Source organism: Trichoplax adhaerens, genomic scaffold (assembly GCF_000150275.1).
Source record: "Trichoplax adhaerens TRIADscaffold_4 genomic scaffold, whole genome shotgun sequence".
NCBI classification, from domain to species: domain Eukaryota; kingdom Metazoa; phylum Placozoa; class Uniplacotomia; order Trichoplacea; family Trichoplacidae; genus Trichoplax; species Trichoplax adhaerens.
This window is the reverse complement of record NW_002060946.1, coordinates 3778167-3795292: the sequence shown is the minus strand read 5'-3', so window position 1 is coordinate 3795292 and position 17126 is coordinate 3778167. Positions and strand designations below refer to the sequence as shown.

Genomic DNA, 17126 nt, shown 5'->3' with positions numbered 1-17126 from the left:
CCTAAATCCACTTATTACGTCTAAAGGAAATAAATTATCAAACGCGGAACAGCAATGTCATGCGATTGTATCGATCGATGTGATGCCGGCGGTGTTACACATTAATATTTAGTCGATGAAGTGCTGAATCGTATAAAATCGACATCAGATTCCAAGCCAGTAACAGCGATATATGCGTTATTCGTAATATAATCATATAATTTAGTACTGTACGCTAAAAACATCTTATAATTACAGAAAAGGGTTTGGTTATTATAATTGTATTACATCGCCACAGACCATATACAGTACAGAAAAAAGGGAGCTAGAGCCGTTTCATCATTAAATTGTTTACAGTTTCCTAAAATACATCTAGCAAATCAGATTCACCTATACGACGTATTACTCTGTCGAGCTTTAACCCACTCGTCGAATATTGTTCTGCAGCAAAGAACGGAAAAATGAAATTATTACTGTTACGGTGTTATCATTAATTTTCATGTGGTCGATAAGCTATTTATTACCTATTATATCACGCTAACCATGTGAACATTACTGTAAAAGTTATACCTGCAATGAGTTATAACACAACGGCTACAACAAAACGGACCTCCACGCAGTTGTATACCGCTTGCAATATTGTTACATCCTGCTCGAATACATCTTAAACTGCCATCATCACCAATTTCATTTTTCTGCTTCTAAGATAGAATGAAAGTTATTAACTAAATTATACAAGGTAAACAGGATTACGAATTATCAGGTAGTGATATTTTAGATTCTTAATGCATGATGATAAAGCTACGACAGTCAGTGTTACCTCAGGGGATGGATTTGACTCTTTTGGTGTAACAGACCCTTCGTCGTTAGTTTCTGTCATTAAATTCGTCTGCAATAATAATATAAAAGCTGAATTGAAATATTGTCATACCTGCGTAATGTAAGTAATGCAAATTCTTTACTGTAGTTGATCTCAAAGCTCAAAAATAACGATTAATAATAATTAATTTGCAGAGCAAAAAGTACATTGTGATTATATTCGATTTAATTAAGTAAATATACAGTACTGTACTTTGGTTCAATGAAAACGATGATCAAAGCCACTTGAAAAACAAAACTATATAAGCAGAATTCGTTATGTACATTGATTTTTTTGAATTATACAGTAGAAAATATTATTAGAATACTAATGCAGCAGTTGATGACATTTAATCTAGTACTTGTCTTTTGCTACCTTTACAATGTAGTAATAATATACAAGTAATTATATTAAACTTTGAAAATAGCGGTTATCAAAATAACTGAACAACAGAATTGTTACCGCAGTCTCTAGCAGATTAGGAACCTGCATGGATTCATTCGATCTTTGTTCACTTGATGGACGAATATATTCCTATCCATTATATTGCAAATATCATACAAAATTCAGATTGATTCCAAACTTTTAGTTTTAAAAGCTACTGAACTATAGAGTCACTTATGATTAACAAAGATTCTCCAAACAGTGAATCTACCTGTTTTTCTTCTTCAGTTAATGAAGCCCACTGTCGTTTAATTATCTCCGATAATTCATCGAAGAGAATCTAGTAATAATAAGCAAGATTAATATTTAAGTACTTAAGATCAAAATTTTATTCTATAATCAATCAATCTATCAATAAGTGGAATATTTGCACACGCTGTTTATTATTTTATTGTATTTTATTATAATATTTAAAACTATTCCTAAGATTACCGAAGGTCGTTTGTCTCTGATTTTTCGCTGCATTTCCGCAAAGAATACTAGATAGGGATTGAGCGGTATCTCACTGACAACGAAGAAAATTTAACGTAAATAAAATACTCAAGGTATTTTATTAATTAATACGTGTACGTAATCTCATTGCTGTCTATAGAACAAGAAATATTCAAATTACAGGAAGGAAAGACCTACTTGTTTTCATCATTTGAAGATTTCATCTTTTTCGATGGTGGATCGGCTCTTTGTTGCGGTTCTGCTGCCGATAATTTCGACAAATTTGTATTATTTTCAAGATTGAAACTATCAGTGGTCATGGTGTTGGAATTAAGGCTCATTAATGTGTCTGTTTCATAAATTATTGAACGCTTATTCCCTGCTGTCATTAAACTTGATTGATCAGTTGAGGTATCCATAATCTAAACAATTTTAAATAATAATTGAAATAAAGCTTAGATGTTGCTTGGTTATCATTGATAACGAACTAATGGAGTCGAGAATCGATAGTAAACAAGAATAATGGTTGCTACTTATTTTTATTTCCACGTTGTAGATACCATCTCACTAAATTATATCGCTTAATATTCAATGCAATACTGATGGTTAAGTCTAGTTCTTTTGGAATTATAATGCTGCATCAACTAGCATTGCATTTCCAATCAATTACAATTTATTTAATCAATATGCTTATTCAAGTTATGCATATAACGGATGTATGATAGTAGAATTTTATGATTCAGATTTTCCTCATTAAATTTAAGGGAGTTTTGATTATACACTGTGCAATGCATTCCTCGTTCTTTTGATTTCGATAGTATATCGTAGTATTGCAAATTTTATCAGCTAAGTTCAACTAAGCAACATTTCCATAATGTAGGAAACGAAATAAACGATATATGGTATCTTGATGCAGTACACCTTCATTTGCATTTATATAGGATATTTAAGCAAAGCGATGGCATTCTCTTACCTCTGGCATATCAGCCAAGTTAAGTGATGTTGAAGCTAAAACAGGAGTATTATTAATATCATTGGTATCCATACTCTCAAGCAAGGTATCACTAGTCGTACCGACTAGATTTCCGTCAGTCAAGTTCCAGGAAAGATCCATGCTTGTACCACTTCTATTTTACAATATACAGGTATGTAGGTAATTGTAAATATTTTCATTAAAAATACCGCAATTACAAAGTCTATTTAATCTACTGTGAATATGCACAAATTATTCTATTATAGCTATGGGCTCTTAGAGGAAGTATACGGAGTTAATTTATCTAAATACAAAATAATTATTATTATCCTTGTCCAGACTAATAATTCCATCATCGTATTGCTAGCCATGAACAGAATCAGTTCTAGTTGCAAATTATGGTCTGTGTATGAAAGTTTACGTGTAAATATTAACTCATTGGTTAAATTTGGCCTGAGATAAAATATTTTAATTATCCAATTTAAGCTATGCTTATACTAGCTATGATTTGCCAATTTTAATACACAAAGTAACGAAGATAAGATAGTGCACAGCTACAGTATATCACGAATCAGTGTTTAATCAATGCATTGACCATAGCTCACGGCAAGTTAGATCTTAAATATAATATACTCTATTTTAATTGTCGATTAATCTATATGTAAAATGCTAATTCTTATCCTTGTCTAGTTTATTCCATACGTTGTTATATTGCTAATTGTAAACAAGATCGATTCTAGTCGTAAATGATGATCGAGATATGATATTAGCGTATCATTAATGGATTGATTCATTAAGGTGATCCTGGATAAATCGTAAAATTCAAGCTATACTAACTATCTATGATTTCCTTCTATTAATACAGGCGGATAAGATCATGCACAGCTAGACAACGAATTGATACTTAATACACGCGTATATAGTTAATTAATTCAATCATTACAGTGATCACTAGATCAAATGTTCGTTTGTCTAATTTAGGCTGTGCTTCTACAATCTACACTCTAGGATTTACTAATACTGTGCTAATACACGAGGATACGATAGTATAGAATTATAGCATGGATCAATGTTTTAATCGATTTGTTGATCATAACTACAGGCAAATCAGGTCTTCAAAACGTGCTATGATTGTTGTTCTCTCCTAGAATGCCAATCATGATTGAAGTTATGCGTTGATTAGCTGGCACTACACTGAAGACTATCGTAACACTAGATAGACTGGCTCATATCGATACGATGACTCTATCTCGATCAGATACTATCCAAGAATGAAAAGATAACCAAGAATATTAGCAATACAAGTCAATTTATGCTCGTCTTCATCATACGAACAAATACTTTCTTGGATCTATTCTATCAATTCATTGACTATTCTCCAGGATCCAAATCTGCGCAGCCGACAACGCATAGATAGTAGACGATCATATCCATTCTATGATAGTTAAAATACATCAACATACCGTGTCTTCCTATGCGTATACCAATTAACTTTTTGGCAGCTATAGAGCAAGAGAAAAGAAGCTCTTTACTGACTCCATCGTAGTAATAAATCGACTATCAAGGAAAAAATGGCTGGCTAGCTGCCAGGACGAAGGCAGTTGAATGTTAAGTTGAGGACGAGGAGAGTTTGAAGTAATAAAACTGTTGAAACAGTAGTGGCGCAATATAGAATTAATAGAAAGAGTGTGAATCCATAATACAGTACACTATAGGAATGAGACTGAGGTACGCTTACAGTCCATACTGTCTGTACTGTACACTGTACACTGTACACCCGAGGCCTTCTGGTCTGAATCATGGTCAGACGACTCGTACTAAGATTCAGTAAGCCCGCAAGACATCTGATTGGGTACCTAGAGGGTCCTTCTCTACTGTCAGCACTATTGCTAGCCAGCGTTTGGGTATTTGCTAGGCTACCGTATGGCAATTTTGCCTTCCAAGTTGTAGATTTGAAATTGCAAGAATCAAAATGGCTTATTTAGATTCATGGCCTCTAAACTAAAGCCTCTACAATCCTCTAAAATCATCTCAGTAATACCAAATCAGAACTACATCATCCCTGATATTACTATAAAAGTTAAAATTACTTTCGATCGTTGGTAATGATATTGTAATTTACTGTACACTAATTTGAATCGGTGCTTCAATGAAAAGAAGTATACGTAGATCGATTCAATAAAATGAAAATGAAATCAGGACTGCATTATTCGTCATATTACAAGCACCAAATAATCATCTATTCTTCCGATTGATATCATGCTCAATTTAGTTCCTTAATTGAATAAAAAATAATAGATCAGGACTTAGCAATAAGTTGCTAAGAGATACTGACCACTCGCCTAATGTATACAGCTATGCGGATTTCTTTCAACACACTAATATCGAGTTGCGCTCAGTATGCAAGCAGTAACAGTAATGCTAAAAGATGAAACCAACATGCAAAAAAAATATCTGAGACATGGCTTTTATTTATACAATAAGATAATAATTTTATCTTGAAAGCAGTTAAATAAATATAAACAGTAAAATCATCAATATATTAATAAAATAATAAGCTATGCGTATTTCAGCTATTTCAATAATTGATTAAAATCAGTAGTCGTACTAGTTTATATCGCGAAAGTATTTTCAAATAATAAAAATTTTCGTATTCAGTTTATTCAAGCTAAACTTGCCAGGCAGCGGTTTACAACTCATCACGAACCTTTGATAATTAAACAATTCGATTCATTAAATTAAAAAAAAAGCAAAGTATATGTGCGAATCGAATGGATATTACAAATATGATTTACACAAAAAGTCAACTTTAACTATCATGATTAAAGCTAAAGATTAAATGACAAATATACAGCACCTTGTCTCTTCTCTCGCAGTTGCAATCGCTTCTTGACTTATCTTCTTCTTCAACTCGCTCCATGCCTTTTCTTCTTCGAGGTTTTGAAGTTAAACGTTTAGAGTATTCCTTAATTTAAATGGCAAAAATTTTTAGTGCTTTATTAGAATTATTATTCAATCTCGAAAAATATTAGTAAGAGAAACGTAATGGACATAAGATTACACAAAAGTAGTGATGATAATCAACCACCTCAATTTAGCTTACATTAAATAACTGCCAATGGTAACAAAAAATTGGATCTGGAAGTAAATTGTCTAAAACAAATTGTTGGGCATTTTGGGCAATTGTTTTTGCCTAAAATGTAAGGTAGACAGTATGATTAGCAAGAATTTATCAAATCGTTAAATGGATATTTGGAGCCAAAAAAATACGCAATAAAAACTAACTATAGCAAAAATAGTAAACCTGTTTATCATTGTTTTTTGCCCATTTAATTTTTTCAATTAAATCACTTAAATCTCTCTTTATAGGGACGTAATGTGTCCAAGCCTTTAGATCCTTGTAGAAATGTTCATAATATTCTGAATCCTGCTTTAATACTAGGGAGTCACCGGCAAGAATATATGGTACTCTGTAAGCAGCAACTGTACCATCGAGTGTTATCTGGTACTTATACTAATAGAAAGACGGCAAAGAGTAAATTAATTAGTAATGAATTTAAAATTGCATTAGCATTAAGCAATGATAAAAATTTGCTACATTGTTAAGTAGATATTCTTAAAGTAGGATTAACCAATTTATTTATTTCATAAAATTAGGATAATTTGTAAAGTATGGTCTTACCTTAAAAAAATCGAACAACGAGATATGCTTTTGTATAGGCCCATATAATGCTTCATCATGCTTAAAGAAAAAGAAATTGGTTAAAGCCGTATCCATTAAGTCAGTGTTGTTTCTTCCCATTATAACTAAATTCAGTCTCTCTTGTCGACTATCACGGCCTCGCCAAAATCCTTTTTCAATTTTATCCTTCCATTTTGGACCAGTACTTCCTTGAACGGCAAGTACATCGACAGAAACTCTAGAGATAAAATATTCCGATAAAATGTAAATTACTCCCTATAAATTCTAAAATTAGTCTAAGTAATCCAAAGCTAACGTTTAAATTTGATATCTATTTTTCTGTTTTAACGAATAAATCATTGGACTGCCTCTTTATTAAGACTGAATAATTTTACCTGCCCATCATCTCTAACGTTGATTGTGTTAAATCATATGTTGGCATCACAATGTCGCTAGTGGTTTCTGATCCACACCATGAGAAGATAGGAATTAAATTATTTTGCTGATTTTCTAGCGGCCAATCTCCTAGATTTGAGATGAACTCTAGGTCTGGAAGTTTTACCTATTAAAATTGTACAAATATTGTAATGCAAGCTATTAGGGGATTTCAATCATACAAAAGTAATAATAATTTCTGTTGCAGTAAAAAATGAAAGCATTTCCGTATCTAATAATATTTAATCTACAGTGACACTGGATATTCCAATCATTCTAATTCTTATCGACCTTATTTTTCAGATAGATATACTCGTATATTATAGTCGTGTATATTGAGCATGACTACCAATGGTTTTGCAGCGCTCATTTTAAATTAAACAGTGCTCTAAAATTAATATAGGTCATATTGTACGATTCTACTAATAATCCTTAGTTAATTAACTGACATGGTGATCATTATAGGGTTGTGATTTAAAAGAAAAGACGTAGCCTATAATGCGATATGCCCTTAAAAAATTGAAAGTGCCTTACCTTTCTCGCTAAGGATAGCAAAATAGCATCCATAAACATTTTAAATCCTACATGCTCTCCATAGCAGTTTCTGTAGACCTATTCATTTAGTTCACAAATACAGTATAATATACTTCAGTCAATTAAGATAATATGATATGATCATCATATCGCTAAACTATTTTTTAGGGTAAAAGCAACTCTACACTTGATCCAAAATTTTAGCTAAATAGCCGTACTTGGATTGTATGTTTATGGTTACATTTGGATGACAATAAAATAGGAAATTTTCTTTGTGACTCTACGCGTACGCGTGCATGTAACTGCATTTATAAACTATAGTATCTTCTAAATTAAATTAATCAAAGTAGTCGACCAAATGCAACCTATATTCGATGTACAGTACATAAATATATATTATAGTAATCACTGAAACAACAATAATTCATTGTATATAGTTTATTGGTCGATTAACACAATAATAACCAGCTCGTTAATTTACTATTAGATCGATCAGAACGATGGAGAAATTCAATGTTATAGTATTCTAACCTTATTTGATATAACGGAGTAATGGCAGATTGCATGGTGTTTTCCAAAGCGATCGAGCCCCTCTTGCCTTAAACTTTTCAGGTTTACTTTTTGAAATTTTGCTAGATCTCGCTCAATTTGAGATTGATTTAAATTACAATTCATTGCTTGTAGCCATTTCTGAGTATCTTGCATCGGACAATGGCATTCTTCATGATATACACCTCCTATACCAAGTTAAGATGGACAGTGTACAGTGTAATGTTTATAGTAAGAACAAAGGTTCGATATGATTAGTATCAGATATGTTTTAGTTTATACTGATCAAATTCAATGATAATTTGATGAGCAAAAAATATTTTAATGAAAGAAAAACATATTAATAGTATCACTCGAGAGAACAGAGCGAGGTACATACGGATAATAACCTTTTAACCAATACGGAGAGTTGGCCACATGTTTCCCTTTATAAAGGATTTGGATTTGAATATCACGATAGCTCTGGAACATACGATATCTTACTAGTACTCTGCCTCTGCTATATTTATATTTTTGTACCCAAATTCTTCCTCGTTCATTCGGAGGGCCAATAGAGATATCAAAGCTATCTTCGCTTATATCATAGCTAATACTATAATCATATTGATAGTAACGATAGGAAAGAGTATGTTACTAAGAAGCTATTTCTACCACAATATTTTCACACGTAATTAAGTTATTGTGCATTTACGAAGATATTTCGTAAGCACTTATAAATAATTCATTCAAAGTACAATATACTCTCAATTACTATGGTTATTTATTAATAATTTAGTATTTCTATATATGTAGTCTCGACTTTATTGTATTTTCAAGGGTAATAGCATCTTCACGTTGTTCATGCTATTTCATGATGGTTCAATCTAACTGCATTATTTTAACGCTAGTATACTGTATATTTCGATACAGTCTTATGTATGTTTAATGGCAAAGAAGTTTGTAGAGCGTTTATGATATAAATTTTTAGATTAATTCACTTCAAGGACATACGAGTATTGTTGTGATTTAGTTCATAGTAGCAATGATGCTTGATACTCAACAAGATGGAAAGTAAATCGAGCTATGATGACTGTACTGTTCTGTACAATGTACATCTAGTGTGGGCGTTGAATACTTTAACCTCAATTAGAATTGTACGATTTGATGAACGTGAGAATAAAATACGTTGACTGCATAATTTCCTTATTTGATTCGGTTTAGCGATCTAAAGGTATTGCTATCAATCTTACTTCCTTCCTGGTTTATCTCGAGCTTGTATCAAAAAATAACGGGCAGGTAATGCGGCATCCGCGATTAATCCAGGTCCATAAACGATGGATTTCTTAACATCGATATTAGCAACAACATTACTCGGATAGTTGGAAATGAATGTAATAATAAAGAGTAGAAAGATATAACAGTGATTTGCCACAATTAGCTTTAAATTAGCCATTTCAATTCAGTGGAACTGTGTAGAAAGAGGGCTACAGAAAAAATGGAGATGAATTGGGGTTGGCACCAGCTGAGTCAATGAGTGTCTGCTTTCGATTGTCCTACTGTGGTAGATAAGTCAATCTTATCTAGTCCGTATCTAGTAGAAGTTGTCTATTATCAGTGCCATTCAATGCTATCAGTATTCGTCGGTAATATGAAGAGTATGAGCACAATAGACTCTCGCTATACTCCTACATCTGTTGGAATGTCATTGACTGATTAATAAACTCGGTTGAACTCATTAACCTTGACAAGGAATTAACATTACCATTTTAACAATTTCCCCTAACCAGTATTCTTTCACTATACAGTATATTATGGTGGCCCATGGACACTGCGTCTCTTCACTTAATCCATACTAGTGATTGAAGTGTAACAGATGTACAGCTGTACGTACACACTCATACAGAACACTACAGGAAATGCACTGCATACGTCTGCTGCCTACTGGTGCTATAGACTTGTAGAAATATACTGCGGGTATATTTCTACAGTGGCATAGGCATCGACTAGTAGAAATACCATTTCTAGAAGCAATCTTCGATCGATAGAGGCAAAATAATATTGGAAATAGAGAAAATTCCTTTTGACTTTGCACTCTACATTGTACAAATGTACAGTCTCTATAGGGGTAAGAAAATCTCAATGATACAATACATACTGGTACTGCGGCTGACCCATAGTTTACGATGACTGACTGTATCCACGATTTTAGTGGCTGCACCGTACTGTACTGTGCTCGCAACAGCCCATAGCAATACCTTTAAACGATACGCGACACTCAATAGTAGCCATACAATGATTACTATAGCACTGTACTTACACCATGACGTGTGGTGTGGTGAAGTCCGCAGGTCAGTTCACCGCAAACGTCCTACCACAGCTCATCCCAACAAACTTGTGCTACCTCATTCTATTTTAGGCGCGCGTTTCTCTCTGCCAATTTCATTGCATTTTAGAATAAGGAAGAAGAAGAGAGAGAGAAAAAAAAGCCAAAATGGATCACCGTGAATTAGACAAACCAGAACTAACGACCTATTGGGACTATTTTACCGATCTGAAAAAATTCGACACGCATCTACTGGATCCTGCTCAAAGTATGTACGGATAGAAATGGCATTCTTTGAAAAAGGAAGCGATTCCAATGAGTGTGTTAGCAACATGACCATTCAATGTCAGACGTTGTATTCGTAACGAAATAGGAAAGTCTATTTTTTGCATGGATACTTTACAAACAAATATTAAATTGAATTAGTACAGGATAATTTGATCATAGAAATTGTCCTCTCTTTCAAGTTTATCAATAATGTGAATATACATGAGTATAATTTAAATGGAGTAAATCAACACTGCAATAAGTACAAGGTTGAGAAAAGGTAACAGGACACAGTACTGTATTATTAAGTGACTGGTAGTGTTGCGTGTGAATGGATAGAAACGTACGTACAACATTTCACTCAAGTAGTCTATTGTATGATCAATAAGAAATGGTAGTCGAGTTAGCCTATGCGAGTATTCAAATTTTTTCTATGGCTATATTTTATTGAATGGAGATAATATTATTTCAATCTCTTTACAGCTGGGAAGACATTACAAATGATCGTACGACAGCTAGAAAGTAGAGAAAATCCGTCCTTCGTTTATTTTGCTCTTCAAGCCGACAACAATTCCACATTGGTATGAAATTGCTATTTACGAAATCGGTATCTACAGTCCAGAATCATATATGTATTCCATCCAAACAAATCCACTATCATAATCATTGCTAGTCCAGCGATATTGTTGCTACAAGGCCGATCAATAATAAATTTTGCTAAAACGCTCAAAGTGCAAGCATCTTATCACTGTTATGAACGTAAAATTGGCTCATTTGTTACTATTTCTAAAAGTGCAATAGACACAATCCATCTGTGTATATCTACCAATTACAAATTTCTTTACTGTACAAAGCATATCAATTACAAATATCTACACCGTACAGTAAGAGTTCATCCACTTCCATCACAAATTGATCGATAGGGGTGGACGACGAACTTTCAGCACACGTTTGTACAGCACAGTACAGTATAGCTTAGTATAGAGCTCAATGACCATCTCATGCTGTACTAAAAGCGATAATCTCATTCCAATATGTATACTTGCCTATTTACACATTCTAGGCTAATAATGACGATCAGATAGAGAGTGTCATGGATACCAAGGATAAGAAGCAACAAAAATATGGATATAAATTATATATTACTCGTTATTATATCATGTATTCAATAGTCGTATTGAATTGGGATTTAACCAGGCTTAACGATTGGTAAAGTATACTTTACTAACAGCATCCGATATAAAATTAAAATATATCATTCTTGAAGAGTGAATAGATCCATTCTTCGAAATAATGTCTAAAATTGAATCTTATTTTTAGCCTACAATTGTCATCGCAATATTTACTCATGAGTGAATTGATAAAGAAAGCAATACGTCCCTGTGTAAGAATTACAGCTTTCTATTCTTTTCATTAAAATATTATATTTTACTAAAGCTTGACAGTAGATGAAATAACTGGGTTATAGTGTTATCATACTGCGCCCTGATTTCATTTTTAATCTTATTCATTATAGGAGAATTGGACTAATATTAAAGTTGCTGATTTAAATGATGAGTCCTACTTAATCCTTTGCTTTTATCATATGTGGTAACTTTTAACCTTACCATAGCTGCACTTTAAATTACAATTAATTTCCCGCTAGCCTGTAGCTATTAAATACTTGATAATGAACCTCTTCATTTCTTCTAATTAGGAATATTAGAAAAACAATTAAAAATTCGATACTATATGATCCTGTACAACCAGCAATTCAAATCTTGTATGCACCAATTAAAGTGAAAAATTGTAGACTAAAATATGTATTTCTTTACCAGCTAATTAATCAATTACTCTTTAAGATCTCAGTCCGGTGAACAGCAGTCTTTACTGCAGATAAGTAATCCTCAAGTTTATGAAGTGGTAATAAACAATAATTTCTTAAAAATATAATAATAATAACCATCGAAGCTTACAATGTAATTTTAAGATAACTTTTCATGAATTACTTGCAAGGTATCGAAATCCGCCGATGTATCTATAGAATTTCTTCAGCAAGCCTTATTATCTCCTAGAAATCTTCCATATTCAGTTATCCATCACCTATTCGACAGCAGCGATTTGCTATCTAATCCTGATTTCGCTATTTATAATACTTTAAACAAAACTATAATGACTAATCAAATGATATGCCAGGTTATATTATAGCATCAACTTTACAATAAGTTTTACGGTATTTACTGTATCATACGCGTAGATAATGCTTTCTATTATTTATACGTGACCTCTTTATATACTAGATAAGTTACGAATTAGGAACAATCTATTTCTTCCGCCAACAATATCAGGAAGCTCTAAGTCTATTTCAAAAAGTAAAGAAATTAGGCGAAGAGGTACTCATTTTAAGCTATACCCTATTTTAAGACGCTATTATAGAATAATGACAATAATATTAATAATGGCTGTTGTATGAGGCTTTTCAAAATTATTATTTCTCCTATTATAGGATATCAACAGAATCATAACATTTGGCTTTATAGACGACAAGTCTTTAAATGGATATTTAGCGGCTTCTATGGCTATCTTATCCAATTCCACGATTAATAAAGAGACTGAAGTGAATATGGAGGTAACAAAGTTATAAAGTATCATTTTAATTTTCTTAAAATAAGAATTTTGAAAAATTGATTAAATTTTTCAATGTAGGATGTTAGCTGTAATAACGATAAGGACCTAGCAAATACTCCTGACATTACTCTAGTAGATGCGTTATCTATAGCTTCGAAGAAACATATCACTGGTAATTACAATGAAATGCGTAAAGAAATGTTTTTGTTAAATAAGCATTTAAATGACAATATTTCTTTAATTTCATATGGACAGGTTTACGTGATTATCAAAATTTAGATGAGGGACAGTTAAAATATGAGCTATTAACATCATTTAAGCCTGATCATATCTGTTGTGTTGTAAAGAGACTTCGAGAATTAAATCCGCATATTCAATACTCAAGTGTGTGTACAAAGGTTAGATTTATGATGTTTTTGCGATAAGGTTATTCTTTGCTAACCGTACTGCAATGATATACACTAGCTCCTGCCAGCCAATTTCAACTTGGATATCCTGCGTGAAATTGTGCAAGATGCAAATATTCGCGATCTTGTTTATATATTACTTTCGAAAGCGGCACATTGCTTGCAATTAAAGGTAACATTGTTAGCTAACGATATCATCACTATAATTAAAACTAATTGACTACTGTATATATATTTATTGCTCGTAACGAAAGAATTTTGATCAAGCAAAGCTTCTTGGCAGTTGTTGCAAGGATCAAGTTCTTAATACAATATTCGATAAAAGATCGCAAGTTCAGCTTTTAAGAATAGTTGATCAACATGTACTGGCAGTTGAGGTCCTTGGTTTTGAAGTTGAAGAAGATATTAATAATAAGAGGTATTATTCTTGTTAATAAGTTATTTCAGTTACTTTTACCTAACAGCATTTATAAATAAATTTACGCAGAAGTCTGCTTTATGATTTGCGAGATCAAGTTATTTCTATCATGAGTCCGGTACCACAATGTCCAAGTAAGATTTCGTTTCTGAAGATAAAAATAATAATTAATGACAATTACATTTTTTACTTAGGATTTAAGCCTTATTTTACTGACGGACTGATTGTCAAGATGAACTTAAAATTTCATTCTTAATTACAGATGTTTTACCAAATGCTTTCGTAGTCGAAAGTTGTTCTGCATTCTTATTGAACTGCAAACTATGGGATGCTTTTAAAAAGTGGTCGTTATATAGCGTAGATTGTCGACAAAACAGAATATTAGAGGTAATAAATCAATATATTAATATATAGTGACTAAAAATGGATTAAGTTTATTACATCTTTACTTTTAAATAGCTCTCAGGAAAATTAGCAAGGGTGTGTTTAAGCGTTAATGAATCGAGTATGAGTGATGTAAATCAAACCATGCAACTGTTGAATACAGGTAATATTAGCATTTTATTATCAATCAGTTAAATAATGTTGCAAATTCTTAGTTGAAAATATCATAAATAATTACCTTTTTGCATCAGTACTAGGCATATTCGAAGTCACCGTTTATCGTAACGATAAAGCTATTAGTGTTCGTTACTCTGGATGTCATATGGAACGGTACATACCATAATAAGAAATTTTTAATACTGTTATCGATTATTGAGATCATGTATTTGATATTTGCTAACTGAATGTTCAATTTGTTAATAGCTCGGAATTTATCGGTTTCTGCACAAAGATTAGAGTAATGCTATGTCAATATTATAGTTTATTTGCTTTAATTATTTCCCTGCAAGTAATTTGCTTTTTATTCTGTTCGTATCTGATAATGTAGGATCCAATAGTCCTAAGTATACTACTGTCATGTCTTGTCAAGTTACTAAATAATCTGAAGGTAATTTGCCATTTTATGAAAACGATGATTTGAATATTTCATAATAACTATTGGTTCAGATAGTGACAAACATTTTTTCTTTCTCAGCAAAGTCCTAAGGACGTTAGTGAGAAAGAACAAACCTACTGTCGATTTCTGCCAGTATGGGAAGGCTGTATTAACAAGAATCTGTAAGCATAATGTTATATCGCTAATCTATTTGTTCGTCTAATAAATTTCTGGGAATCTTTATGTAGAGTCTATGTAGGGAGTCAGGATACACTGTTATTAACAACAATGGAATTATTACGTCATGCACTATCCATTTATCCGATGGATACTTCTTGGTTGCGTACTCAAGGAGACTTCAATTATAGTAAGTTAATTTACTAAGTAGCGAATTCCTTTTTGGAATATTTCACCTATCCACTTTTAATTACAAAAAGTTTCATTACATTTCTTACAGTTATTAGAAAATATCCTACATCTCTCAGGAATTATATCGAAGCTGGAGCCATTTCATCGTCATATTTTTTAAACGAAGTTCCTACCGATATTTGGGATGATTTAGTAAATACTGGAGATACAGAGATAAATTTCTTGTAGATGTATTCTATCTGTAGCTTTTCATAATGAATTTAAAAATCTTTCTTTCAGGTTTATCGCAGAATGATATCATGTTGTTCAGCTTTATTTTGCCACACGCAGGTTTATGTCTTATGCAGTAACTTAACTTTTATGTTCATCTCTATTAAATAATTTATGTTTTAAAATAGCAGGATATACTAAGTAAATTTCGTTTATCTTACAGGCAGCTGTCTTATGCCAATTTCTTACTCCTGTCGATTTTAATATGGCTATACGTGCTGTACAACAACACAATAGGTATAGATAATGCTAGTTTACAATCTATCAATAGCTACTTGAAGGCTGTCTTTTTTAACCATTTTCTTTTCATACGTATGCACAAATTTAATTCCAGTGAGGATGCAATGGAGACCTATTATCATTGTATATGGGAGACAACAATCTTAGAGGCTATAATTCGTATGTTATCAAGTATTTTTCGAAAGTTTATTACTGTTATTAGATTGTATTAATTACAGAAATTTTGTTTAAAAAATACAGATCTACACTCAATGAGAGGAGAGTACGACAAACAACAAATTGCGGTTAGTAACAAAAGTATTTATTTTTATAGCCAATGTGCGTAGTATAAACTGAGTTAAAATCATTCAATTCTTATATTTTACGTTTTTTAAATTTTTAGATGTCTTGCTTGAATCAGCCGGAGCTTAATTCATATAATTCCACAGACATACTACTACATGCAATGAGAAGTAGAAAGCGTCGGTTTCTAGTTGCATTGGCTCATCAGTATCTTCATGTGATTTTATTAGAAATATACGACTTGTATATTATATTATTATTATTAAAAACTGTATATATATATATATATATATAACTTAATGTAAATGAAAATGATATCTGTGTACAGTACCGCGATATTAATTTTTTCTGCTTAAGATATTCTTACCAGAATTGCATTTTTTTTTAAACTTGACTGCGAAAGTTATAAAAATTTATCTAGTTACATGCCGCCTCCTTCACCACCTCATAGTATTGTTTCCCTGTTTTCTTTGTAAAATACTGATTACTACATTATATTCAGGTGCTGATAAGTTCTATACACCAAATAAAAGTAGAAGAAGCTACAGTTTTACAATTTAATGTAAGACTCTCGGAATTTAATTACCACCAGGTCGATCTACCAGGCTATAATGATACATTCTCGGTAAAATACTAATTACTACATTACATTCATGAAAATAAAAGAAGCTACGATTTTACAATTTCATGCAAAAACTCCCGGAAATTAATCACTATAGCTACGTCGATTTATCAAAGTTACTATGATATAATAAAAGGTATTATTAATTATAGCGCAATCAGTTGACTTTATTAATGAAAGAATCTGATCATAGACATTTTAACCAGAAACAATTTTGAGAGAATTTGTCAATTGCTATTACAATTGTTACATAAACAGATGCAAAGTATGGTTTTACACGTTGTTGGCTTTAAAGCATTATAATATTATTATTTAGACTAGTTACTATAATGTACGGTACTTAATCAAATTACATGTGCAACTTTCAGAAATGCTGTATGCATTGAAGATAAATGAATATATTAATCTATACTAAGTTACATTACTAGACGCTGTCACTTAATTCATCAATTCGATCATCTATCTTTTCTTTACCA

The 17126-nt window shown here is 32.0% G+C and overlaps 3 protein-coding genes across 3 annotated transcripts; 1 reads left to right on the top strand and 2 right to left on the bottom strand.

Moving 5' to 3' along the window:
- Nucleotides 1-511: 511 nt before the first annotated feature.
- TRIADDRAFT_55585 (uncharacterized protein) lies at nucleotides 512-2828 on the bottom strand (the record flags this gene model as incomplete). The annotated part of the gene is made up of 8 exons (XM_002111465.1): nucleotides 512-549; nucleotides 590-680; nucleotides 800-868; nucleotides 1301-1372; nucleotides 1494-1562; nucleotides 1715-1787; nucleotides 1913-2136; nucleotides 2688-2828. 8 exons carry the CDS (start codon nucleotides 2826-2828, stop codon nucleotides 512-514), a joined length of 777 nt encoding a protein of 258 aa, XP_002111501.1.
- Nucleotides 2829-5376: 2548 nt separating this feature from the next.
- Nucleotides 5377-9319, bottom strand: TRIADDRAFT_55584 (uncharacterized protein; the record flags this gene model as incomplete). The annotated part of the gene is made up of 10 exons (XM_002111464.1): nucleotides 5377-5394; nucleotides 5545-5652; nucleotides 5791-5880; nucleotides 5992-6201; nucleotides 6370-6607; nucleotides 6765-6931; nucleotides 7339-7416; nucleotides 7870-8075; nucleotides 8277-8479; nucleotides 9117-9319. The coding sequence occupies 10 exons, from the start codon at nucleotides 9317-9319 to the stop codon at nucleotides 5377-5379; spliced, it is 1521 nt and encodes a 506-aa protein (XP_002111500.1).
- A 5830-nt stretch (nucleotides 9320-15149) lies between these two features.
- On the top strand, nucleotides 15150-16323 carry TRIADDRAFT_23696 (uncharacterized protein; the record flags this gene model as incomplete). Its single annotated transcript, XM_002111956.1, has 7 exons — nucleotides 15150-15234; nucleotides 15325-15428; nucleotides 15516-15566; nucleotides 15670-15743; nucleotides 15841-15905; nucleotides 15987-16030; nucleotides 16129-16323. Coding segments are annotated over 7 exons (618 nt in total), but the record flags the coding sequence as incomplete, so codon positions are not given.
- Between the last annotated feature and the right edge of the window lie 803 nt (nucleotides 16324-17126).